Source organism: Lepisosteus oculatus, chromosome 25 (assembly GCF_040954835.1).
Source record: "Lepisosteus oculatus isolate fLepOcu1 chromosome 25, fLepOcu1.hap2, whole genome shotgun sequence".
NCBI lineage: Eukaryota > Metazoa > Chordata > Actinopteri > Semionotiformes > Lepisosteidae > Lepisosteus > Lepisosteus oculatus.
The window spans coordinates 15,309,917-15,336,471 of NC_090720.1; the positions used below are offsets into that span (position 1 = coordinate 15,309,917).

At 39.7% G+C, this 26,555-nt stretch overlaps 1 protein-coding gene across 1 annotated transcript; it reads right to left on the reverse strand.

Moving 5' to 3' along the window:
- Positions 1-11,042: 11,042 nt before the first annotated feature.
- Positions 11,043-26,179, reverse strand: LOC102684499 (oocyte zinc finger protein XlCOF6-like). Its single transcript, XM_015339315.2, has 2 exons — positions 25,564-26,179; positions 11,043-14,744 (listed from the first exon to the last, which is right to left on the reverse strand). Exons 1-2 carry the CDS (start codon positions 25,949-25,951, stop codon positions 12,934-12,936), a joined length of 2,199 nt encoding a protein of 732 aa, XP_015194801.1. The 5' UTR covers positions 25,952-26,179; the 3' UTR covers positions 11,043-12,933.
- Positions 26,180-26,555: the final 376 nt, after the last annotated feature.

The following is a 26,555-nucleotide window of genomic DNA, read 5'->3' on the forward strand; positions in this document are numbered from 1 at the left end:
GCTGCCTTCCAAGTAGTTCACCTTACATTGACAAATGTTTTCAAAAGCAAATGTTGTCAAGCCCTCTGCAGCCAGAGGGTGCTCCTTCTCTGTCCTGTCTCTCATTTACAGTTCTTTGCTGTCTTTCCGGTGTTTCTCTCTCTCTGGGGCTATATATTTCCGGGTCTTTCATTCTGCCTTCGCTCAGCATTGACGTTCGGATGTCCTGAAACCCGCCTAGCACCAGGTCGCCCCACGTCCGCTACCTGAGGGCATAGGTTTCTATAGGGCATTTCCTGAACAGCTGAGCCTGGGCTAACCCCTGTCTCGCCGCTACGCATAGGGTCTTTTCGCTCTCCTGTCATTCCACGGTTCGTCTTGTCCAACATCCGTGACAAATGTGAGAAGTTGAAAACTGGCAGTAGCCTAGTATTCCAGACAGCAATCCAACGTAATTTGAAAGCAATAAAGGTCTGCAAAACTGAATTCTGGGGATGTATTCAGGCAGTTCTGAACAATGTCTGCTTGCACGCAATTCAATACAGATGCTTTGAATAACAACTCTCAATGTTCTACTGCAAAAGCCCTTATTACATTGTAGAAATACTTATCATAGATTGAAAATGGACCCTTGTTATTTGCAGAAATCAATGATCTCGTGATTTTTACATGCTTTAAAAGATGGTCACACACATAAAACAAAACAACACTGCTGATGATTTTTCCTGAGCCAAAGCACAGTGTACATTTCCAAGCCAATTGATAAAGCTCACTCAGTGTACATTTAGCAGAAAGTGAATGGATGTTCAACTTTGTAGCAAGTTGTTTTTTTCAGATGTACATCACTTCTTTGTTCATTTATATTTGTGTGCATTGACCTAAATGTTTCTGATGAGCCAAAGAAAGTTCTCATAAAAGATGCAGTAACCAAAACTGTCTCATTGCTTTTTTAAATAAGCAAACAAAATATCGACAAATGTCTTGATTTAATTTAATGTAGGTATTCATTTCCTTTCTGATACAGTTTTTCTTTTTCAAGAAATTCAATTTCAATTTACAAAAGATGAAGTACAATTCTTGTTCATCAGTGTAGAGGAAAAACTTCCAGATGTGAAGAAAATGTCAGAGATTATTTTTCTTTAACCATAATAATAATAATAATAATAATAATAAACTTTATTTTATATAGCGCCTTTAAAGGTGGCTTCTCAAAGCGCTTTACAGGATGACAATAACAATAAATAAGAAGACTACAACAATAAATAAGAAAATTTCACAAGACAGGACACAATTATAATTACAACAATACAACAATAACAATAGAGGAGACCGTGGAAGATGGTATTAAGAAGAGCAGAGGGGTGAAGAATGGAACCAGTTAAGTAAAGGCTTTACTGAAGAAGAAAGTTTTGAGTCTGGATTTGAAGGAGTTTAGAGAAGGTGACTCTCTAATATCCTTGGGTAAAGAGTTCCAGAGCTTGGGGGCATAGCAGGAGAAGGCCCTGTCGCCCATACAATGTAGACGGGCTTGGGGGACAGTAAGGAGGGCAGAATTTGAAGAGCGGAGGTTGCGAGGTGGGGAGTAGGGCGATAAAAGTTCAGACAGGTATTGAGGTGCCAAGCCATGTAAAGCCTTGTAGGTGAGCATGAGGATTTTAAAGTCTACGCGGAATTTGACCGGAAGCCAGTGCAAGGACTCCAGGATAGGAGTAATGTGAACACTTGTACTAGACCTGGTCAGGATTCTGGCTGCTGAATTTTGGACATACTGCAGCTTGTTCAGAGTAGATTTAGATACACCAGGGAGCAGAGCATTGCAGTAGTCAATTCGAGAGAATACAAATATGTTGATCAGCTTTTCAGCCACAGTTAATGATAGCATAGGGCGTAGTCTTGCGATATTTCTAAGGTGAAAAAAAGATGTTTTGACAGTATGCTGTACATGTGGGTCGAATGTTAAGCCAGAATCGAATATAACCCCAAGGTTTTTCAATTTTTTTTCAACCATAAAACTGTGAATGGAGAAACATGATGTCTGTGACTCTTTGTTGCATAATCTCAGCGAAACCTTAACTTTCTTGATATTTGGAGTAAATGTGTTTTGCACATGTGAAACTACAAGTAAACAATTGAGTATCTAAATCAATATCACTGGGAATATCCAATAATGACGAACATCGGCAACTTCCAAGAAAAACATATTCACCCATGGCATCCTCAGCTAAAATGTTTTAAAACACAGATTTGTTTGGAATGTCTGTCAGTATTGGAATGTCTGTAGAGTTCTGTTCTAATATTTTGGTATATTTACCTTACTTTTAATATAAATGTAAAGATAAACGCTGTTCAATACATAGTAAATTGGTTACAGTTCTAGTTTTAAAATATTTTATTTGAGGATACAAGGTATTATACCTTGCAAAATATCCAAGACAGCTGTAAAAGAGGCTGGTATTTTAATAAAATTGACAAATTGTAAGATATTATGGTCAATATCCCTCGATATTGACATTCAGATGAAGGATTTGAAGAAACTATCAATTAAAACAACAGGAATAGCTGAGGATTTTGATTAATAATCCAATCATCCTTGAAAGAGGAAAAGACAGATATATTTTAAATCTCAAAATGATCCTCTTCTCAATCCAAAAGAAAGGTTTAAAGTTGATCACCTCCATTGTATCCATTGTATTTTGGATGTATGTGTAACGTCCATCAAAGAGAGATTTTATCAGTTGCATGCATTAGATACGTTGGACTTTTTGAATGATACTGTAAATGTTTACAGCAGTTTTCTAAAGAAGATCTCAGCAAGTATTGCCAGGACCTACATTAATCACTGTTGAGAGGGTCTCTGTGAACTTTCTACACACTTTTCCTGCAGAAGATGCGATATTTTATAAGGTGGGAATTCAGAACTGGTTTGAACTGGATTGGAAGAATGCTGGACACAAGGGCTTCTATGTAATTCTAAACCGTTATACAGGAATGCGTGCTATGAACCTAATTAACCAATTACATTAAAAGAAGTTATCTTTAGCAATTTTGGAACACTGCCAATCTTGTAAGCTCAGGGAAGCATGATAGATAGAAAAATATTTAGGGACTTTTCTAGTTAAATTACCTTGAGAAAAATACACTGAGCATCTCTGTGTTTTGCTGCCAAACACATGAAATAAAAACGTCTTTTAATTTCCGAGACAGACACCTGAAGAATGTATCCAACATCACTCAGTAGCGATATTGATGGAGTGGAAATGTAGGATGAATTGACAGCTTCATTTGAGCTAAAAATGCCCTAAAACACTTTCTGTAAAAGTGTTAGGTTTCATAGGAAGAAATATTTTTTTCACCACAAACTTTGTACTCACTTTAAGCATTACGTGAAAATTACCAGTTCCTGCAGCTTCTGGTGAGCGTATATTTTCTTAACTTATGAAACTTATAAAAAAATAAGTCATCAATCATTTATCAGGACATGGACATTTATATTTATTAAAATCACTTCAAAGAAATACAGAAAAATAGTTTTACTGAAATATTGAAAAAATACACAAGCTTTAATGTATAAAAATTCAGTTCTTATGATTTTTTTTAAATTTTTGGAGGAGTATGCACCAGAAGACCCCGGTGTTTTTCTTTCTTACAGTATGTATATTAATAGTTTAACCCAGAATGTTTGTCATTTTGATTTAAAAACACTAGTAAGAAATTGATTTAATTCTCAAAGCAGGAATCTTACTCTTTTGTTTTGTAATTTTGAAGCAAAAGATTGCAAAGCACAGGCATGGTTAAATAGCAACAAAAGATTCTTAGAGGGGGTGGACAAAAAATTGTTTGCTGGGGGCAGCAGAAAACCTAGTGCAGGCCCTGGGGGGCACACTCAAAATTATAATCTTTCACTGTACACGAGGGTCACATTTTGAACGCATCTTTACTGCGATATTATTTGATTGATATATTTTCCTTGTGAGATGTCAAGCCACTGAGCTTGTGCTGCGCTTCAGTGCGGGTGTAACAGACACCCTGTTGTAGACGGAATGCACATTGACCTCCTTGGACATGCAAAGTACCAGACAAAAGCCATTTCTCATTGTTTCTCATGGCATTGGTGCTGTTATTGCATGTCAAAGAGGCAATTTGAAAATAAAAATTCACCTTACAGAGAATACCGGTCGCTTTAGTGGCTACACCTCCCCCTAACCATGCGCCAAAGGGGTCAGTGGCCAAGGGGCTGGCAGTGTAAATAGTGTAGAGAGTTCTTGAGGAGCCATTGTAAATAGTGCAACAGCGTTTGTTGCTTTGTTTTTGTAACCCACCGTAACCTGAAGTACCCCTCCTTAATCCTTACCCTGTGTATAACACCTTTGAGTACGTTCCAATCTCTATCTGTTAAGTCTGTTTTATGCGTCTGACCACCTTTTTCCTCCCTACTTTGCAGTGAGCACATTTCTCTTTGCTTCTTCTCTTGTATTTTCCTTGCTATTTTACTGTCCCTTCCCCCCATGTTGAGATGGATCCACGGCCTGTGTTTGTGCAGCGTCAGTCTGTTTCTAGGTCCAGTGGCACAATTGGTCAGTGCATGTTACTCGCACAGCAGTGCATAGCGGAGTCATACCAAGGTTGTGAGTTTTAGCCTCACAGGGTGGATTGTATCTTTGTGTATCAGTGAAAATAATTGTTGTGTTTAGGTCCTGCTACTTATAGGTCATCCTTAACACCCTATCTAATGGGATTGCAGTCTGTTTTCATGTCTGTTAGGTATATGCTGGAGATCATGTCTCTATTAACATCAGCTGTGGACCTCCAGCTAACCTATACACAGATTTATGAGATATATAAAGGAGGTCTAAATGAGAAGAGCATCATGGAGTACTTGAAAAAGTACTCTTGCAATAGAGCAATACTCTTGCAATTGAAAAAACTCTTGCAATAGACTCTGTTTTTGTAGTTCTCCAGAATTATTTTTAATGTTCTTTTTGTTTTGAAGTTGTTCTGTTTTTTTTTTGTAGTTGTTAAACAAAATTACAAGGATTTACCTAAGTACCTAAGTACGAAGACTTCTTGTTTTGTGTTTGTTGTATTTTCGGGTTTTACAACTATTTTTTGTCCTATTTATATGACCCCAATGCATTACTGAGGGACTCATTTAGTTCTCACATTGTACCTGAAATTATCATATAAACTACTACTCTGTTTTCCTTTTTTTATTAAACAAAGGCTCAAGTGATTGTTTTTTTCTGTTGCTGCTGATTGTTAGCTACAAGGGGTTATTGCAACTAACTTGGTAGCTGAAATTTGTCAGCAGCTCTGTACTAAACCTGTTCTCAATTGCAAAGTAACAGCTGTTGCCCATTAGATGTTACTGAAGTAGTAGACTAACTTAAACCAGCTCTTCACATAGTTTAAGCAACTCAGTAGCTATGTGGAACAACCAATCACATTAGAACTGCCCTAAATATAGTGGAAGTAATATAGTCATTAAGTAATGAACTTATTCACCACTCGCTTGAAGAGTATTGTTATATTTAACTAAAATATTTAATGCAATAGTTAATTTTCAGGTATCCAGGGGAGGGAAGAGAACTGAAATTAAGAAAATACTATTTAAAAGGGTGTAAGTCTTAAATGTGTTGTGTCACATCTGGGTGTTAATTGAATAGATTTGTTGCATTATTTTTTGTGATATGACTCTACACTTGTGTTTCGAGGAGACAACAGTAATATTGGGGATTATTGGTTACAAAAAATAAGTTGTACCGTATGGGCAAATGTAAGGTTACATTTAAAAAAAAACGTATCACCTTTTTCAACATGATTATCTGACAGTTCTTCAGAACAGTGTCCTTTCTCGTATCTGCGGCTGTTGTTCAATAATAATGGTGCTGAAACAGGCAGAATATGAGAGAGAATTACAGATGGATCAAGAGACTCATTCATTTGATAGCAAGGGTGTGTAGGACAGCACACACTATGGTGACGGTGATGAGTAGCGTGGTTTAAAAGCATCACAAGCCAGGCAAGAGTAAAATCTTCTGATCGATAGTCAGACACGTTTATTGTACCACTGGCCATGGTATCACATTCCTCAACTGCACCACTGTGAGGTCAGTGCCGCTACTAGTAAAATATCGTCCTGGTCCCAATTTTCTCAATTAGATACATGTTTTCTACATGTATCTAATTACTATGTCTTTCATTTTGTCTGTTTTAAAATAACATCTCTTTAAAACAGACAAAGGGTTTATGAGTCAAACTGAAATTCACACACTAGGGAAGTGACACGAGTAAGGAAAGATACAGTATTGTGTTTAAAAAGAAATCCAGGATGAAGACGTCAGAGATTGACTCTTTTTCTAATGGGATCATATTAAACTTTTCTTTTGGACTGAGAAGAGGATCATTGTGAGAATCAAAACATACCTGTCTTTGCTTCTTTCGAGGATGGATTATTGAGTGCAAATATCGGTTTAAATCAAAACTCTTTGCTACTCCTGTTGCTTCTTTAAGAGTTTCTTCAAATCTTTCAACTGAACGTCAAAATCAAGGGATATTGATGGTAATATCATACAGATTGCGATTTTCTTTTGATCTAAAATTTTATTAAAATATGAGCCTCTTTTACAGTTGTCTTGGATGTTTCGCAAGTTATAATACTTCCCCTTGCATTCTCAGCTAAAAAACTTAAAAATACAACAATGTTGCAATATTTTGAACAGCATTTATTTTTAAATTAGCTCTCATTTAGCCTAGGTAAAGATAACATTGCAAATATTGATGGAGTAGAAATGGAAGATGAATCGACAGCTTTATCTGAGCTAAAAAAGTCCTAAACGCCTCCTGTAACATGGTTCGGACTCATAGCAAAAAATATTTTTTTTCAACCCAAAATGTTGTTATTGCATTACGCATTATGTAAACCGGTTTCGGTAGCTTCTGGTGAGCAAACATTTTCCAAACTGAAATTTACAAGAAAATTAAGATGCACCATGTCCCAAAGTTGTACAGCAGGACTACTATTAATATCAATTGAGAGTAATACAAAAAATAGATTTTAACCAAAATATAAAGAGACTATTGTCTGGCAGCTACTGCAGTCAGCCTACTATACCATATTCAGCCAATGCTAGAAATATTACAGCTCTAGTTCAGGATCTAAATAGGAAAAGAAGGAAATCACACCTTAGAAAAGCACAAATATTAAACCCTGAGCTTGACAAGGATGGGATTCTAACCCACATGTGCAGAGCACAATGGATTAGCAGTCCCTCACCTTAACCTTCTCCAGACATGAGTTGGCGCGCTCAGGATGATCATCTTTCCCTGTTCTGGAAGGTCATTTTCCTTTGGAGAAGTCAAGCCACCAAGCCTTGTGCTTAAAGGGCGGTGTAGAGGATGTCATCTTGTTCACGGAAAGTAGTTTGAGATCCTCGGACATAAGAAAACGCCAGATAAAATAATTTCTCATCTTTTCTTTTGTTTAGGGAGCAGGCTCAGTGCAAGCTGAATGCAGAGGTCTCAGTGTGTCCAAGTGGTTGTAAAGATGCAATGCTTGGCTGGCGCCGTGGTTTAGTTAGTTAAAGCGCCTGTAGTAAACAGAAATCCTGGGTCCGATTCCCAGTTGAGCCTCACTTCCTGTTTTGCTGTACAGAATGTATCACAATGGACAATCACATACAGTTTAATTTAGTTTAATGCCAGTGTTCATTTCCTTTCTGGAACAACTTGTTTTTCTTGAATTGATACATCCTGCAAAAGATGACAGACAAATCTTGCTTATCAGTGCAGAAGAAGTACTGAAATACAAGAAAATGCCAGCAATGTTTTTCTTTAACCTTAACCCTGCAAATGGAGAGGGGAAGTGACAGAGTCTCTGCAGCTTAATTAGTTTGCGCATTTTGCTGCGAAATGAAAGGGTGACAAATTGAGCTCAAACCAGCCCATCCTTATTCTTTTAAAGAGGATAAATAATTAATATTGCTGCCATTTTTACAAGCTTTAAAGACGGCCATACGCAAAGAAAAAAAAACACTACAGATGATTTTACCGGATCCCAAAAGCAGAGGTTTCCTTTCTGAGACAATTGATTAAGCCCACCCTTGAATAATGACTGCTGTAACAGAAAGTGAAAGCACAGTCAACTTTGTAATTGTAACCACAGGAACAACAGAAGAAGAACCGTTCCCCATTTAAATCTGCTGTGTGAGGTATGCTTTTTGAATGTATGAAGTAAATCCCACAATCTCTTTTGAACTATATTTAAACACTGCTAAGTTTGTCCAGAGACTCTCAAAAAGCACTTGCACAGATTGTATTTCAAGTCAGTAGAAACCAGGTCTTCACAGAAGCACCTGGCAGCAGTGGGATTCAAACTCACACCCGAAGGGCACCGAAGCCTTAATCCAGCACCTTAGACCACTCTGCTACACTGCTCTCTGTGGTGTGTCTGTTCCTCTCATTAATTGCTCAGAGAATGCTGGGTGACTTTAGCTCTTGTCATCGGATCTAGTGGTGTCCTTTTTCTGAGATGCTTTCTCTCTCATAATAATAAACTTTATTTTATATAGCACCTTTAAAGGTGGCTTCTCAAAGCGCTTTACAGGATGACAACAACAATAAATAAGAAGAATACACAAGATAAAACACAATTACAATATAAAGAGGAGACCGTGGATGGTGGTACTAAGAAAAGCAGAGGGGTGAAGAATGGAACCAGTTAAGTAAAGGCTTTTCTGAAGAAGAGGGTTTTGAGTCTGGATTTGAAGGAGTTTAGAGAAGGTGACTCTCTGATATCCTGGGGAGAGAGTTCCAGAACTTGGGGGCATAACAGGAGAAGGCCCTGTCACCCGTACAATGTAGATGGGCTTGGGGGACAGTAAGGAGAGCAGAATTAGAAGAGCGAAGGTTGTGAGGTGGGGAGTAGGGCGACAAAAAAGTTCAGACAGGTAGTGAGGTGCCAAGCCATGCAAAGCCTTATAGATGAGCATGAGGATTTTAAATTCTACACAGAATTAGACCGGAAGCCAGTGCAAGGACTACAGGTGATTTCCTGACTTCCTCTTGGTGAAATCTCTACTTCTTTAGTAATTCTGGATATAATTCTTCTGTGGAGCAGGCTTCAGGCATCTGAGTACAGCGCCCTTGACGTCATTTAATTTTTATAGCAGCACGCATTTGGAAAGTTTTTATTACTTTTTTATTTGAGCAACAATAATACAGTACAATCAAGAGCACATATAACATATCGATAACTTTGTCAGGGCACATACTATCATACAATTACACTTTATGAAAAAGATTAAACAAGGTAAATAAAGAAAAGGTCGGCACCGCTTTCGCTCTTACATTTCGAAAGAGTCTACAAATATGTCTGTACATCTATTTTGAACTGTTCAGACATAGGACTTTTCCCAGACCATTCCACTTTCTGTATATTGCATTCTGAAATGAGAATGTATTTCCTGTTTTAGAAATGTTTTGGGAGGTATATCTTGTACAACGCACCAACGGTATTCTAATTTTGAACTGCAGATCTGTGCTATAGTTCAGCTGAATTCGAAGGATCCAGCAATCTTACTGGATTCGACTGGGATTCTGAAATGACTCTTGTAAAGGTTATTCGGGTTTGCTTAAACCTTTAATAAAAGAGTTATCTGAAACTTCATAGTTCACAATCTCTGATTTAGCTGTCACTAAACATCATAACCCACAGATGTGCAGTATGCCTTTTCTCATCATGATTAATAGTATTCGTTGCATGAGCTTCTCACTGCATGTACTGTACTGTGATTTTGTTTAGATTATCTACAAATGGTACAGAGACTAGAATACCTTAAACTTATTTCGGTATATAAAAAATGCTAAAGAACATGCAAAGTGATTAACATTTCCTTTATGCCGATTTTCTCATTATGTCTCTGCTTTACTTAATGAATGTCCTTAGTGGCATGCCATTTCTTTCCAGTATTTTTTTTCTGGTGTGGTTATTGATCGCATAAGAAACATTATTTTCATAAAGAACATGTCACCTGCAAAGTCACAGTGAAACTAGTATAGGGAAATGTTTAATAATATTTATTTGTATTAGAATGCAAGTAAATCGTATAATTAAATATGGAATTTCTTGTCAGCGTGGAGCTTGAATTCACAACCATGAGATTAAGAGTTTTAGAGTCACTGAAGAGGTCGGACTGGTCTTCAGCTTACCAACGGTAAACTCAGGCAGTGCTTCTCTGTAAAGCAGTGTTTCTTCGCATCACTTATGTAGGACAGCACATCAATTCAATGATTGTTTGCAGTACACAGATGGTTTCCCCACCTTCACTCAAATAACAGATGAAGGAAGCTCTCTTGTCTTTGGCTGATGTCACCTGGATTCAAAGTGGGGGTATTGCGGTCACTGTGCAAAGGACTGACCACTATACCATCACGGTGACTTGGTGAGACAGACACGCTTTTTGTCATACCTACGTGGAAGCATGTGTGATCTTGTGACAGGAATCCACAAAATCCTGACGTTGTACATCAAATGAGTCTTAGTAAATAATAATTATTAACAATTGCTCACATTTATATAGCGCTTTTCTGAACACTCCACTCAAAGTGCTTTACAGGTAAGAGGGATTCTCATCCACCACCACCAATGTGCAGCATCCACCTGGATGATGTTACAGCAGACAGTGTTGTAATGTGCTCTCTGAAGGCACCAGTTCTGTAGGGTTTGGGCATTTACTGAGACAATTATAAATTGTAGCAGTAAATCACAAAGTTGATTCTTTTGATGGCTTTAGAATCCAACCATGCGACATAACTCAAACAACGCGCACACACAGGTACTAATACACGAGGATACATTTATTAATACATAGAATATGCATATAAACCTAACAGATCTTATCGAGAGGGTTATCAGAATACAAAAGGTATATTCGGTCAGTTACAAAGAGTTACACATATCAAGAGGACATACGTTCAGTATATCATTCATTAAGACCGTTTCGTAAATGAACTTGGTTATAACTTCTACATTAGATACTCAAACAAGTACATAACTCTTAGGAATTAAATTGATATCAACTGGTTTGGATAACAATTGAATTCTCAAGCTGTAATGCATTGAAGTTGAGTACTCATCCAATCTTAGGGGATTCAGATCTCCTGCGGTCACAAAGAAACAGTTACAGGCTGTTGCTGTCCAATCCGCGCTCTCTGGCTCCGTGCCAGGCTGTGCTGTGCGGCTTGCGACGGTGTGCTGCTGATGCTCACTGACCGGCTAGTTAGTGTTGGCTTTAACTAGCAAAGTTTGTGCACAGGAGAAAAGACGACTGTGGGTCCCAGCAAGTCAGGAAGAGGACCGGTTTGTTCCTGATGAAGAGCTAATTCTGAATAGTGATTCAGCTTTCCACAGTTCCGACCTGTTCACGAGGCCTGCTGCTGGTTACTCTCTGGCAACCTCCACTCTAGACTCTTAGAACAAAGGAAAGTTCTGGCACTCGGACACACTGGCCGTTCCGTGGTTGTCCGGGCTGAGTCTCAGGATGGTCAGGAGGCGCGCTGCGAGAATGTCCTGCCCTTGGGATTCTCCTTTGAATTCCCTTTAGAATTGTTGAATCTGAATCTCAATCTCAATCTCCATCTGAATCTCGTTGAATCTGAATCTCACAGGCTCTCTGTGTTGCCTGTTTTTACCTGGAGGAACTTCAGCTCATTGATTGGCTGAAAGTTCCATGGGCATCAGAGTCCCATGTGGGTTACTCGGCCCTACCAGTCCCTGATTGGTTGATCAAGGTGAGATATGAGTCACTTACTCCTGACACTTAGTAATGCAGTCCAACTGGCACTCCCTAGACAGATAGGCGCCAATGGATGACCATTGATCATGATAGCCAGGCCTAGCTAAGTGCATCCCCCTTTGGGAGCTGTCCTAGGAAACCTTATCAAAGGAAACCTTAAATCAGCCTGCATGAATAGTTTCTCTGTGGCTGCACCACAGAGATGAACAGAGATGGGACCATTTGGGAAAGCTCAGAACACTTAATTCTTTTTTATTAATAAGCCTCACCGCTACAGTGTGCAAGAACGTTCACCACACATCAGCTATCAAAGGGGAGAACAGAGTGATGAAGCCAATTCATAGCTGGGGATTATTAGGAGGCAATGATTGGTAAAGCCAATGGTAAATTTGTCCAGGACACCAAGGTTACACCCCTGCTGTTTTTGAGAAATACCCTGGGATTTTTAATGACCACAGAGAGTCAGGACCTCAGTTTTATGTCTCATCTTGGGCATTAGGACCCACACAGACCACAGGGTGTGCCCCTGCAGGCCCCACTAACACCTCTTCCAGCAGTAACCTTAGTTTTTCTCAGGAGGCATCTCATCCAGGTACTGAGCAGGCTCACACGTGCCTAGCTACAGTGGGTTACTAGATGTGTGTTTCAGGGTGACATGACTGCTGGCTATAAATGTACCCTTCAGCGGTCTGGTTGCCAGCTCTCAAACAAGCACGCTATAAAGATAAGAATTATACTTTGCTTGCGTCACGCGGGGAATGGTGATGCATTAGAACCTTAACAGAGGTTTCCAGACATAACACAATGGTTATCCCTGCCTTCCAGTATCTCTGAAATGCCACACACTCTCTCTGTGAACACTCCAGAGCACTCCGCACAATGTGTCTCTCTTGCTCAGCATGTGCAGATGACCACATTTAAAACAAAACTCAAAGATCAATCTCTCTAAGGTAATCAAGTTCATGTGTCAGAGAATATCTGTTGGCAATAGAAATTACAGAAGTGTTTGAGCAATTAAAATAGCTCTTTGAAATCTTCATGCTTCACAGATAACAGATACTTGCTTAGTTCAGGTCTGGACCATACCACAACAGATTAGAAAAGAAATAGAAGAAATGTAGATGTTTTTTTAAGTACAATATTAATGAATCATTGTCCAATTCTAGCCTTCTGTGCAAAGGTTCACTGTTTTTCTTGTGTGAATAAGCTGGTGGGTTTTTAAGGTGCTTGAGTGTTTAAATCTCTTCCCACAGTGACTGCAGCTGAAAGGTTTCTCTCCAGTGTGAGTGCGCTGATGTATTTTTAAGTTGCTCGCCAAACTAAAACTCTTCCCGCACTGACCACAATTGAATGGTTTCTCTCCTGTGTGAGTGCGCTGGTGGTTTTTTAAAGTGCGTGACACCCTAAAACTCTTCCCACACTGACTGCAATTGAATGGTCTCTCTCCTGTGTGAATGCGCTGGTGCATTTTTAATGTACGTGACTCCCGAAAAGTCTTCCCACACTGACTGCAATTGAATGGTTTCTCCCCTGTGTGAATAAGCTGGTGTGTTTTTAAGTAGCCTAACCGACTAAAACTCCTCGCACACAGACCGCAGCTAAATGGTTTCTCCCCTGTGTGAGTGCGCAGGTGGCTTTTTAAGGTGCTTGATCGACTAAAACATTTCCCACAATGACTGCAGCTGAAAGGTTTTTCTCCTGTATGAATAAGCTGGTGGGTTTTTAAGTGTTCTAAAAGACTAAAACTCTTTCCACACTGACTACAAATGAATGGTTTCTCTCCTGTGTGGATAAGCTGGTGGGTTTTTAATGTGTCTGGCCGAGTAAAACTCTTCCCACACTGACTGCAACTGAATGCTCTCTCCCCTGTGTGAATGCGCTGGTGGATTTTTAATTTGTGTAAATGAAAATAACTCTTCTCACACTGACTGCAACTGAATGGTTTCTTTCCTGTGTGAATAAGCTGGTGACCTTTTAAGTGTTTTAAAAGACGAAAATGCTTTCCACACTGACTGCAGCTGAATGCTCTATCCACTGTGTGAATAAGCTGGTGAGCTTTTAAGTTGCAAGACCGGCTAAAACTCCTCCCACACTGTCTGCAAATGAAAGGTTTCTCCCCTGTGTGAATACGCTGGTGGGTTTTTAAAGTGCTCAACTGTCTAAAACATTTCCCACATTGACTGCAGCTGAATGGTTTCTCTCCTGTGTGAATGCGTTGGTGAGTTTTTAAGTTGCTTGAAATACTAAAACTCTTCCCACACTGACTGCAGCTGAATGGTTTCTTTCCTGTGTGAATGCGTTGGTGAGTTTTTAAGTGCCTTAAAAGATTAAATCTCTTCCCACACTGAGTGCAACTAAATGTCTTCCTCCCTGTGTGAGTGCTCTGGTGTTTATTTAATTTCACTGACTGATGAAAATATTTCTGATGTTTGTGTTGTATTGACATTTTCTCCATTTTATCTGAACAAGGTGCTAAACGAGTGTTTCTGTTCCTCTGGTCTGCAATGAACTGGTGTGTTATTAAATCACTTGACTTCACTTGACACCACTTTGTTTCACCAGGTGCATCAATCTGCTGCTTTGCAGGGTCAATCAACTGGGGCTCCATATCCTGCTCTGTAAGATTGAAATCATCTAGTACTTCTTTTTGCTCCTTAACAGAAACGTAATCCAGATCATTACAATTTTCAGTAATATTCTTGGTGTCCAGATTATTAATCTTCTCTGTACATTCCTCAGATACTAAGAGGCTAGGAGGTGTCTCACTCTGAGATTCTGTCTTCATCATGGGCACAGAGTCCGGATGCTCGACACTCCGTCTGCTCTCCGTGTACTGCTCATAGAATTTCTCTTCCCCTTCAGCAGCAATGTGCTCTGTCTCCTGCATCAGACTGGAGCCCCACTCCTCCTCACTGTGCTGCTGTTCATAAGGAGCACTTTCCCCAGTATTGGGGAGAGCACTGGATGCTGAAACTGAAAACACAGGACAAGAGGACAAGGCCTTTAAGTCAGGTTCAAAAGCACATAACCCCACTAAAAATATAAAGTACCCGCATAGTAATATACAAGACAATATCATTCAGCAAAAGTTAACTTCTGATCTTTTATGTACAGAAGATGTTATATGTCAAGATTAAGGAATAAATTATCATGAATGAACAAAAAAGAAACATTTATTCCATGCTGAAAAGAGAAAAAATGAAACATTTTGGCTGTGATGCCTTTTTCGGGTGTGAGAATAATAATAATAATTAATAACAATTGCTTATACTTATATAGCGCTTTTCTGGACACTCCACTCAACGCGCTTTACAGGAAGTGGGGACTTCCCCCGACCACCACCAATGTGCAGCATCCGTCTGGATGATGCGACGGCAGCCATAGTGCACCAGAACACCCACCACACATCAGTTATCAGTGAGGAGGAGAAAAGAGTAATGAAGCCAATTCATAGAAGGGGATTATTAGGAGGCCATGACTGGTAAGGGCCAATGGGAAATTTGTCAAGGACGCTGGGGTTACGCCCCTACTCTTTCAAGAAACACCCTAGGATTTTAAATGACCACAGAGAGTCAGGACCTCAGTTTTACATCTCATCCGAAGGACAGTGCCTTTTTAATGTATAGTTTCCCTGTCACTATACTGGGGCATTACAAACCACATAGACCGCAGGGTGAGCGCCCCCCTGCTGGCCCCACTAACACCTCTTCCAGCAACAACCTTAGTTTTTACCAGGTACTGACCGGGCTAACACCTGCTTAGCTTCAGTGGGTTGCCAGTTGTTATTTGCAGGGTGATATGGCTGCTGGCTATGAATGAGAGGAAAGTCCAGAGACAGGGCTTTCTCACACCTGAAGAAGGCTCCACAGCCGAATGTTGTGTTTCTTTTCTTTTATCATGGAATAAACCCTTACTTGTTCCTTTGCAGCCTATGAATGCTTACACAGCTACCAACTAGAATTAAAAAAGAAATGTTTCATCTATAACGGCAATGTTAAAACATTGCATTCAAATATTTCAATTCCAGTCTTAAATACAAATAAAAAAATAAACCATGTATTTGAAATCTACAATTATGTCATAATACATTTATAACAAGTAACATATCCGCAAAGCCAATTTATTGCACAACAAATATTGTACATTGTTTTAAAAAATAGAAATCAACTTAAGAGAAAAATCCTGTTTAACTTGAAAAAGACACTAATAGAAAGCTTACACAAGTACATCACACAAGAGAGAGCAAATACTCTACCTTAATGCTACCTAATACTCACGTGTAATAATAATTGATACTGGCCAGTGCACCCACTCATTACAGACTCAATGTCAATAACACAGTGTAAGGGTCTTGGTTATCGGCAACAGCAAAATCACCACCTTGTTTCTGTCACGCACACCTCAGCCACAGACAGAATTCTAACTCCCCTCCTGCTACCAGGTCTTTATCTCTTCAGTTCAGACTGAACTAATCAAATACACAGCCTGAAGAACTACCACCTAGTTTAAACCTGTTACAGTGATGGAGGCAACCTCCTCTCATGGCACCAGTGGGAGTAAAATTAAAAAATAAACAGAAGAAAACTAAACATGATAAGATTTCAAAGACAGAATAAAGAAAACTCTAATGTTTGTGTTACTCCAATATTTGAATAACGACTAACAATGATTCCCTCGGAAGAAAAGAAAAAACACTGCACATACTGGACAAACCAAAATTTACACAGACAAACGTGAAAAACACTGTCCTTTAAATTTCTCTGCTAATCCTGGGGCCACGACTACTCCTCTAAACAGGAAGTTGTCATTGGAAACAGCAGAGAGCCTAAATCTCAGGATTTTATAGCACCTAGAAGAGGACAGGACGATATATCGAAACTTTATCTATACCGACGATAAGAATCTCTCACCGACCTTATATTGCTTATGTCGGTATGTTTGGTAAAAGCTTTCCCCACTGTGTTTTCATGAGAGGTCCCCTTAAAAAAACTACAACACTCAGCTGTCATATCCAGTCACATGCTTCTGCCTCGTCCAACACAAAGAAGCGTGCCGGTTATGAGACAACATGAGCGCTTATGCTGGACCCCAGTCAGGCAAGGATGACTCAAATACAATGAAGATGCGCTGGTATCTAAAAAAGATGCAGTGTCGATCATTTGGTCATATTTTGGCTTCAGCAAACTGGATCCTGGACAAAGAGAAGTCAGATGTAAACTCTGTTGGAAAACCATTTCTACGTCCAAAAGTAACACAAGCAACATGTAACTAATAAATCACTTGAATGATAAATCACTTGAAACACAACAATGTCGTGGAATAAGAAGAGTACATGGCCAAAAAAAATAGAGACTCACAAACGCACTCAAGCCCAAAGTGACTCCCGCAAACAACTGCCTCTAACATAAACATTTACTAATGCCATTCAATATGCAAAAGATTTATGTAACAGGACAACTAACACCATTACATACTACATAGTGAAGGACATCGTTCCCATAGCTACAGTGGAGCATAGTGGTTTCAAAAGACTCGTTCAAGCCCTTGACAAGAGATACGTTATGCCCTCAAGAAAATATTTTTCTCAAACTGTAGTGCCTGACATTTACCAAGTTTAATAGTTTTGCATATTTAAAATGTGATCTTTTAGCATATCATGTAATCATATAATTTTAAGGGTTTCAAAAAAAGTATCCTTAATTAATCATTACTGAGGTAAATGTGGGAAATTATCACGATATTGATTTGAGGTCATAACGGCCAGCCCTAATCTAGAATGATCAATAAAGAAACAAATTTAGCATCAACATAAACACATCAGATAAATCTCCGGGAAAAAAAATAGGGTGGCAAACATAGCTCACAGGTTGAGGCAAGATGGCAGGGGAATACAGTGGGCAGTGATCTGCCACCCTTATTAGTTACCTAGTCAGTTGGGAGAAGACAGCTGATAAATTAAAAAGCTGGACACTGAAGAGGGTGGACCCTTATGAAAAAGTAAAACTGCAACTTTTTAATTTGACAGGCTGTCAGGCAGGGACTGCTAGGTATAATGAACCATTGTTTGGATGAGCTATAATTGTGTGCTATCCTCTTCATTTTTTTTCCTATTTATAAATCCTGTGTTACATCCTCTCATGGAATGCAGAGACGGCACAGATTCTCCCTGAACACAGACAGTCTGTAAAAGAGTACATTAATTTGTTAAGGAAGATAAGAGAGGCACTGACTGCAAGTGGAGGACTGCCATGAAAATATGTTTGTGTGGACATCTGCAGGAGTGTGGCATACAGTCTGGCTGGGCATTGGAGAGATACTATTGGCTGCAGGAGTGTCTTATTGAAGTCTGACCGGGCATGAGAGCAAGACTGCGGACTGTAAAAATGTGGCATAAAGTTTAGCCCTACGTGAGAGAGACACCAGTATAAATTCTGATTTTCTATATAAAGTTTAGTCAGTCAATAGTCTAGGTCTTCACTGGCAGGTATTTTAGTGAGTATTGGAGCTCATGGACAGTCCCTGATGTTCAGCTTATAGGGAGCTAGACCCTTACTGGGGACAGTGAGATACCAGCTCTCGTAATGAGAAGCTGGATGAGCAACACTGCAGACAGACGGTTCTACAGGAAGAGTAGTGCTGACAGAGACAGATGACTCATTTCAGGGAGAGCTCAGTCTGGTGATGACACATTAGTAGTGGAAGGTTACAACTCCTGAATTTAGAAGTGAGACGTATAGGAGGAGGAGACGGTTAAAGTTACTGAGAACAGGGGAAGCTCTCTCCAGCAGAGCACCCTTTGTCTCTTTCCGTGTCGGGATGCCAGTAAAGGGAAGATGCCTAAGGAGCTTCCCCAGACAAACAAATTGATAGACGAAGGATTCCACTGCTGCTCCATACTATGCATCATAGCTCAATGAGGTGTCCAGTTCAGATGTTTCAAAAAAGGTTATTGCCAGAGATTAATGTGGCAAATTTCCTCCATGCTCAGCTAAGATCCAGGGGGATCTGTTAAATATGGCGGTAGCTACCCTAACATTAGCTATGTGTATGGTACGAACAAATTGGGATAACAAACCCAGAATGCGATTTTTAAACATTTTTCCTGCTTTAATTTTTTTCCTGCTTTAATTTATCTTAGCGAATTTGACTAAAACTCATAGCTCAAACTCATGTCACCTGAGGTGGGAGACCTAAAATTAAAATCAGAATATGGAGCAAGCAAAAAAAAAGGAAACAATATGATCTCAGGACACAATTATCTCTCTCTTCCTAATTCAAGCTGGTGGAAAGTTGTCTGAAGTGTATGTGGTGTGTCTGTCAGGTAGACAGATCACTCATTACAAAGGTGTATGAGTAGGTAGCGGTTCACGTCGCATGGTAGACACGTGGGAATGCAGTCCTTCCCCATATGAACGCATTCCTCATAGGGCTCCAATTATTACACGCTTGAGTCGTGTAACAATTCGCCCATCATTCTATCAAGATGGCCCCTCATCTAATCAACCCTGACCATCTATAAAAGACCTGAACTGCCATGGGCAAGACGCTCTGTTATTTGAGATCCCAGAGAGTGTAACACTCTGTTTAGTCATCGCGTCTCTTGGTTCTTTCAAACAAAACTTAGAAAAATCCCTGTTCGTGACTTACAAGTCTGAACACCTGACTGCAGAATTAGCCCTGACCCTGTTCTGCCAAAAACTTCCCAGGGCTCATTTTCCTCCCTGTAGAACTAGTCTTTTCCCTGTCTGGATTGAGCTCTATCTGCTTGCTTATTCAGAGCATCTTCTCTCCACCTTTTCTTTGCCTTCTCTCCTTGGCTATCTTAAGCAGTTTCCGGAAATTGCCCAGCATCTGCAGTTGGATTGCCTGCCTGTTTAAGGCACAGCTGTCAGCCTGAGCACCCGCGGCATAACAGTAGGTTACTAGGCAACCACAGCTGAAGGTAATTGTTAAATTAATGAGCCATTGCTGTGGGTGTTTCTGTAATCATGGATGCAGTATTTCTCATAAAGAACAAGCTAGACTGTCAGTCCTAGGTTAGTGTCTGCCCCAGTAAGCCCAGGAAGCACAGCAGTCTTAGCTGGAATAACCACAAGCTGGTGGCTCAGGAAATCTGTGGGCTGGGAAGTAGTCAGGAACCTCGGCTGAGTTGCGAGGGGGAAGCAGCTTCCCTTTCTCATACACTAATATGAGTTTTGAGTATGGGTGGAGGGTTATGTACGACCGCCTGACAGCCATAGTATTCACAATGGCTAGTATTTAACATTCTGTGGTGTGTACTGAACATGTAAGGCACCATTTGGTAAAGTAAGAGCAGTAGGAACAGCTAACTGTTTGAGTCAGCATGAAGATCAGTACGTTAGAATTTCTGACTTGTATCTGTGGATTGAATATGTTTCTGCCTACTGACGTACACTGACATCAACCTTTGAAGGTAGATTCTAGAAGTTTGAGGGCTGACTCTGTGTTCACAAATTAATAATAGCCTGAGGAGACTGTCACATCAAAAAAACTATTATATGATAGCACTTAGCTCCTTAATGATTACGTGTCATCAAGGTTTTCCTCTACAAAACCCCATGAGGGGATGGTTTAAATCAACAACCTCGGAGGAGGTCATTAATTTAAAAAACCTGCAAAGTGGAGTTTTAAATCACTAATCTCGGAAAAGACAAACTCAGCAGGTTAATTGAAACAGGGAATCAGGATACAGTACTTATCTGAGTGGCTGAAAAGGGAGAAAGTTAATTCCTCTGGAAGCTAATGATGTCGAGGACATGACTTAGCCTAAAGTACAGACTTTGAAAGAGATTTCTTGTCTTGCTGGTTAGGTAATGATGAAAGAAGAAGGGTTATGCTTCGGTTTTTAATGATTAGCCACTTAACTGAGGGACAACCTGGTTATGGTATCAGAAGGTATCAGGATCACTGGGCTTGAAGTCTACGGGTAAAGGCCTCGGTGATTAGTTACAATTTTAGAGTGACTTCAGAGGAAGTCATTTTCCCTCTAAGGTAGAAAGTTAAAATGACACTCTCAGAGGATACTGTGAACTCATAATAAGGGATCATGAAAGGTCTGTTACATTAAACAGTTCCGGAGGGAATTGTAAAAAGAGAGAAAGGTTATTGCTCTTTGGTAAGTGGTTGAAGGTGAGCACATCAGTATTATATCAGTATGAAGAATAAACAGATTGGAGATCTGGCTCAAGTACGACACTATGACTAGCTATGACTCTGACTTAAGACTGAACCAGTAGTGATGTTAGGAGCAAAGGTAAGCTCTCCCTGAGGGTGACTCTGAAGGTAAAGGAATCCCAGTATGAGGTTTTGCCAGTAGAAGAGATGTCAAGGTTAGCTCTTACCTAGCCCAGCTCTGAAGGTAGGAGTTCTGGACATCCTTAAATTAAAAGCGCCGCTCTCATAAGATTCTATCTTAATGCTGCAGGTTAGGCAAACATTGCTATAATTCTTAGTGACTGAATAGCAGGGCATATACTTTCAGGTCAGCATGGTAAGACCATAGGCTTTCTCTCTATTTCTATGGGTGTCATCAAGGGAACTTGTGGGAGAAAGTTCTCTTATGGTCATGATTCGGCAATATGATTGAAAAAGTGTCGTTAGTCCACTGATACTCTGAATCTGTATGTTAAGGGCTTGAGGTGCTACATGGTGCATTCTTTTAAACAGAGAGAGGACACCGTAAGGAAATGTGGGTTGATTGCTTGTTGAAGACAGAGAAAGGTTGTGGAAAGGTTACACACTGGCATTGTGATGCCATGTGAATGACAGGTGACTTGGCTCTCAAAATGGTCTAAAATCTGAGAGTAAACGTCTAGAGATGCTGCAGGGTCTAAAGATGTTAAGTGAGGCATCCAATTTGCACAAACGCACAAAGAAAGGTTATCACTGGGGCTTAAAGTGACAGATTTCCCCAACACTACAACCATCCATGGTGATCTGTTAAAGAGAGACATGCTGGGGTTGCAGTACACAGACTGACATTGGAGATGAGAGACACTTGGGGTTGCAGGAGTGTTGTATACAGGCTGGCCTGTGGCCTGAAAGTGAGAGAAATGTTGAGGGCTGTAGGAGTGTTGAATATTGGCTGGTTTCAGAGTGTCAGATATGCTGGGGGAGGAAGGGGTGTTGTATACAGGTTGACAGGGTGTGAGTTTTTTTTAAAAGTGTACAAGCAGGAAACATGCCTGGATGGCCAACTTGTGCTGAGTGAGAACTCTTGAGGAGTACAGAGTGTAGCCATGTGGAAGAAAACCCTGGTGTGTGTCTCTTTATTGAAGGATGATCAGTGAAGAAAGAAGGTGTTTGTCAGAAGATTGTGTTGCTATTGTTTCTAACAGGACAGTGATGAAGAGAGACTTTTCTTCACCTGATTCCACAGGACTACTGTGTGAATCCATTTTCTCTGTGAATGTGCCTTATGGATACCTTTTCTTGTGCTGTTCCTTTTCTGAAGTGTGTAGAGGTGATACTGACTCTGCTGTAGTAGCTAGAAGAATAAAACTGCAGTTACTGACTCCAGCAGTTTTCTAGGGGCTGTGGGATCTGGTAGCCTGTCTAGGGAGAAGAGTCCTGACACCTGTAGTCATGAGAACAGCTCAGTCTCCCTTCAGAGTCCTGAACTGTCACAGTTAGAAACACCTCTGCATGTTCATGACAGTTAATACCCCTGGGACAGCAGTAAACACAACAAACTCTATAGAAAGTGTTAACTGGGTAATAAAAGAGGTAATGTGCAGCCTACAAATCCTTTCTATCGCCTGAAGTTTCACAGGAAAAATTATTTCCTTCTTTACTACAGTAATACAGTAATTCCTCATTAATTTTCCAGTTACTGAACCAAATGCCCCAATATTTTTCTAAACAGAACATAAACTCACTACATAAATCGCTATTTTTTTAATTAATCACAACTAATAAGCACTGAAAATAACACATTTTCACAGGGAAATGAGTACGTTTTCCTGGTCAGACAACATATCAAAAGTAATCATTCCATTAAAATAGATACCAATAATGCAAAACATTTCAAATAAAATGTATAATTGTTGTTAATACTCAAAAAAATCTAAACCAGACCACCATAACGAAAATTTACAGTGTTTCTCTAATAAGTAAATATATGAGTCAATGTTAGTCTGGGTGGCAATCTCTAGGCACCTCATGATTGGATTCGATTTCGATTCAGGGTTCCACAATGTAATTATAGATCGATTCTCGATGCATCCCAATTTTTTTTCTATACATGATGATTTTTTTTCTTACTGTGTGACTACTTGCTGCTTTAGAATCATAGTAAATGCTATTCACTCGGCTGAATTTATTTCCATTATCTTTTATTGACTCAATATAGTAAGAAATGGAAATGAGCCAACTGGCAGGTTACATGTATCATCATATTTTCCAGCATTATAAAGAGTCAACAAGAGAAAGAAATTGTGTCTTTAGTAGCATCCTTTGTTTAAAATAACATGGACTTCAGCGTGTCCCGAATCACTTAACATAAAGGTGCTACTATTTATACATTTCTTTTCAAACCAAATCTTCCTGTTAGATAAACAACAGGCATAGACCACCCCCCAACAAAAATGTTTTGTATCAAAACATTCTGTTCTGTAGTGTATCAAAATCAAGAATGGCTTTTATACAAAATATATAAAAATCTCTAGAACCTCTCATACAAAACAATATTTTGTTGTTAAACATCATATAAAACAATAAACAACTGAGAAATGAAATAGAAGGCCAAAATGAAATCATAATATTGCACAGAAGTGCAACATTGTAATATGTTTAGCTGGTGAATGCTGGAATGTGTAAATTATTGTGTAAGACAAGGAGCAGGTCTTCATGCTCTGGTGTAAGTGATCTGCGCTGTTGTAACTATATCCCCTCCTGTGGAGAAAACTCTCTCGCCTAGACTGTATGTTGTACCTCGACTCCAGTGTTCGCATCATTAAGTGAAAGCCCGGGTTTTCAACAATGGTGTAGGGGCACAAATCTTTTGCGATAAAACGTGCTATAGACCTGGTGATTCACTTCGCCCTCTCTGAACTATGTGGAACCTTTGACATTTGCTCGAGGGTACTCTGTTCAGCAGCAACAAGAACAGGCCATTTTTCCTCCATCTCCGGATGGAAACGTGAAATGTGATGGAAACCCATTTCCGCCAGGTTGTAAAAAAAAACATACTAAGATATCTCACAATTACGACTTTGTATCTCGGAATTGCGACTTCAAAATGGCCCACATTTCATTGTCTGTCCTTTTGTTTTGTGATTGATTCGGGTTCTAGGGCTTGTGCCCTCGCTGCTCCCACCCTAGTTCGTGCCTCACTGCATGGGCACGAACCCAGGTTTTGCCAGCTGAACTAAAGAAGACCTTCTTTTTTAAATACAAAAGGAATTGTACCAAAATTGTTTTGGATAGAGTTTCAAAATCTTATTGCTAAACATTTAAAGGTAAATGTTAAATTTAAAGATTTTGATATTTTATTTTTTAATTTATTCAGATCTGATTTGGATAGAGGAAATGTTCTTATTATTAATCTGTTAATTATATTGGTGAAATACTTTGTCCAGAAAAGTAAATGGTCTAATACTGCTCCCTCTATTAATGCTTTTAAAGTACAATTCCTTTTTTACTTAAATTATATTCGAAATTTAAAGAATCAAAAGGCAATATTTCATCCGGGTACTATTGAAGCCTCCCTGGCGGAAATGGGATTCCATAAAAATTAGTGTAATTAATTTGATCAGAGCACTTGACAAGTCTTCAGGCCTATAGATCGTATGATCCTGCACGATCTGGTTGCAGTGTGGTGACGGCACCGCCCTCCCCTGCGCTTAACAGGGATGTTGTCCGGCGGGGATAAAGACGGTTTAGCTCTTGAGCTCAGCTGGCAAGACCTGGATTCGAGTCAATGCAGTGAGGCACGAACTAGGATGTGAGCGGTGAGGGTACAAGCCCTAGAACCCGAATCCGTTACAATAACTAAAGGACAGAAAATAAAATGTGGAGTATTTCGAAGTCGCAATTCTGAGATATAAAGTCGGAATTCTGAGTTTTTAAGACGCAATTTGGGATATAAGGTCGCAATTGCGAGATACCATAGCGCGTTTTTTTTACTCCCTGGCGGAAACTGGCTTCCATAGATTTCGCATGTTCGTTGTATTCCCTATTTTATCTTGTTATGAAACAGCTTGCACACACACTGCATGGCTCTTATCCAGTTCATTTTTACCTTTTACTTAATAAAATCCAAAATGTGCCCATACGGTGGCTTTCCAAGCGGAGGGTGCAGGCCGGAGTTTGTCCATCTTCACAAACCGGGTAGCTTAGCTTAGTTCAAATGTAAGGATGGCGCATTGTTAACCTACACGTTTTACGTTTCACCACGCAATTCGTTTCGTCTTAAGCCCCCCAAAACTAAACCATTATTATTTGCTCTATTTTTCCTTTACTTTACGTTGTATTGTTTTTATCTGAAAGGTTTAATACTGTACATATAAAAAATAAAGATCGATTATAGAGTTTTGTGCATAAATGCAGAGTCATATAAGAGAGAATCACGATGCATCTATGAATCGATTGTTTTCCCCACCCCTAGTCTGAATGTCATGTTTTCAGCCCTGTTACTATATTACAGATGTTTTCATAACCATAACCCGTTGCTACATCTTACCTACTTCCCTCTGCATCTCACCAGTGAGAAAATTAAAGACACTGTTTTTAAACACACACACACAGACTTCATACAAGACACTGCACTAACCTAACAGCTCCAGTTTCGTGTCCATTTCTTCTTTTAGTTCTGCAGTGATCTCATACGGAAGCGTGTGTCCAAAATGATCCGTCTGTCCTAGATCTCCCCCTGCTCCCGACCACTTCTCCCACAACTGCAATCTCCGCTTCAGGCTCTCGTTTTCCTTCTTCAGCTGCGCCATTTCACTCCCGAAACTGTCCTCCACACACTGTGTGATTCTAAACACTGCCCGTCTCACCAGAATCTGGGAGATTCTGCGGAGTTTGTCTTGAAACTCGTCTTCAGAGTCACGCATCCTGTTTCGGAAAACGTCTGACAATTCGTACACGATGGATTTGAGTAAAATCTCCATGAAAGAGTGAAGCTCGGTTTGCAGATTTAACAAGCACTCCGCCATCCTTCTTCAGAGCCGGTCGGAAACAATTGCTGACCGAGGTAAACTATTTTTTAAATTTTTATTCTATTTATATGCACAGATCTCTCTTTGAATCCTCTGATCTGTTCAAACACGGACACAACTATCATCAGGTAGCGTACTGACTAGCTGAAAGTTTATTTTAATCCGAAAAACCTTTATTACTCATCTGAAATGACTGAATCACTACCAAAAGGAAAAATATCTGCACAACCGCGCAGCATAATGACGACATTCGTTAGCGCTGCCGCGGATTCAAAACAATCGAGGAGCTAGGCTAAGAAAGAGGAGTTTCTGCAACCCTATATAAACTTACTGCACCTTCTAGCGCCACCTAGTCAGGATGAGTGAATCACCTGCGAGCTGCACAGTTCGTGTGTGAATAATGTTCAACTGAAAATTTATATCCACGGTTTACTTACAACAACATAATAATGTACATTCTTAACAATGCAGGATTTCATGTAAAACTTAAAATAAATTGAATTAAATTTAAAATAAATTTAAATTCTTAAATTCTTAAACTGAGGCACACACCACTCTTTAGCTGCTCCACTCAGATTTGTGATAAAATATCAACTACAAT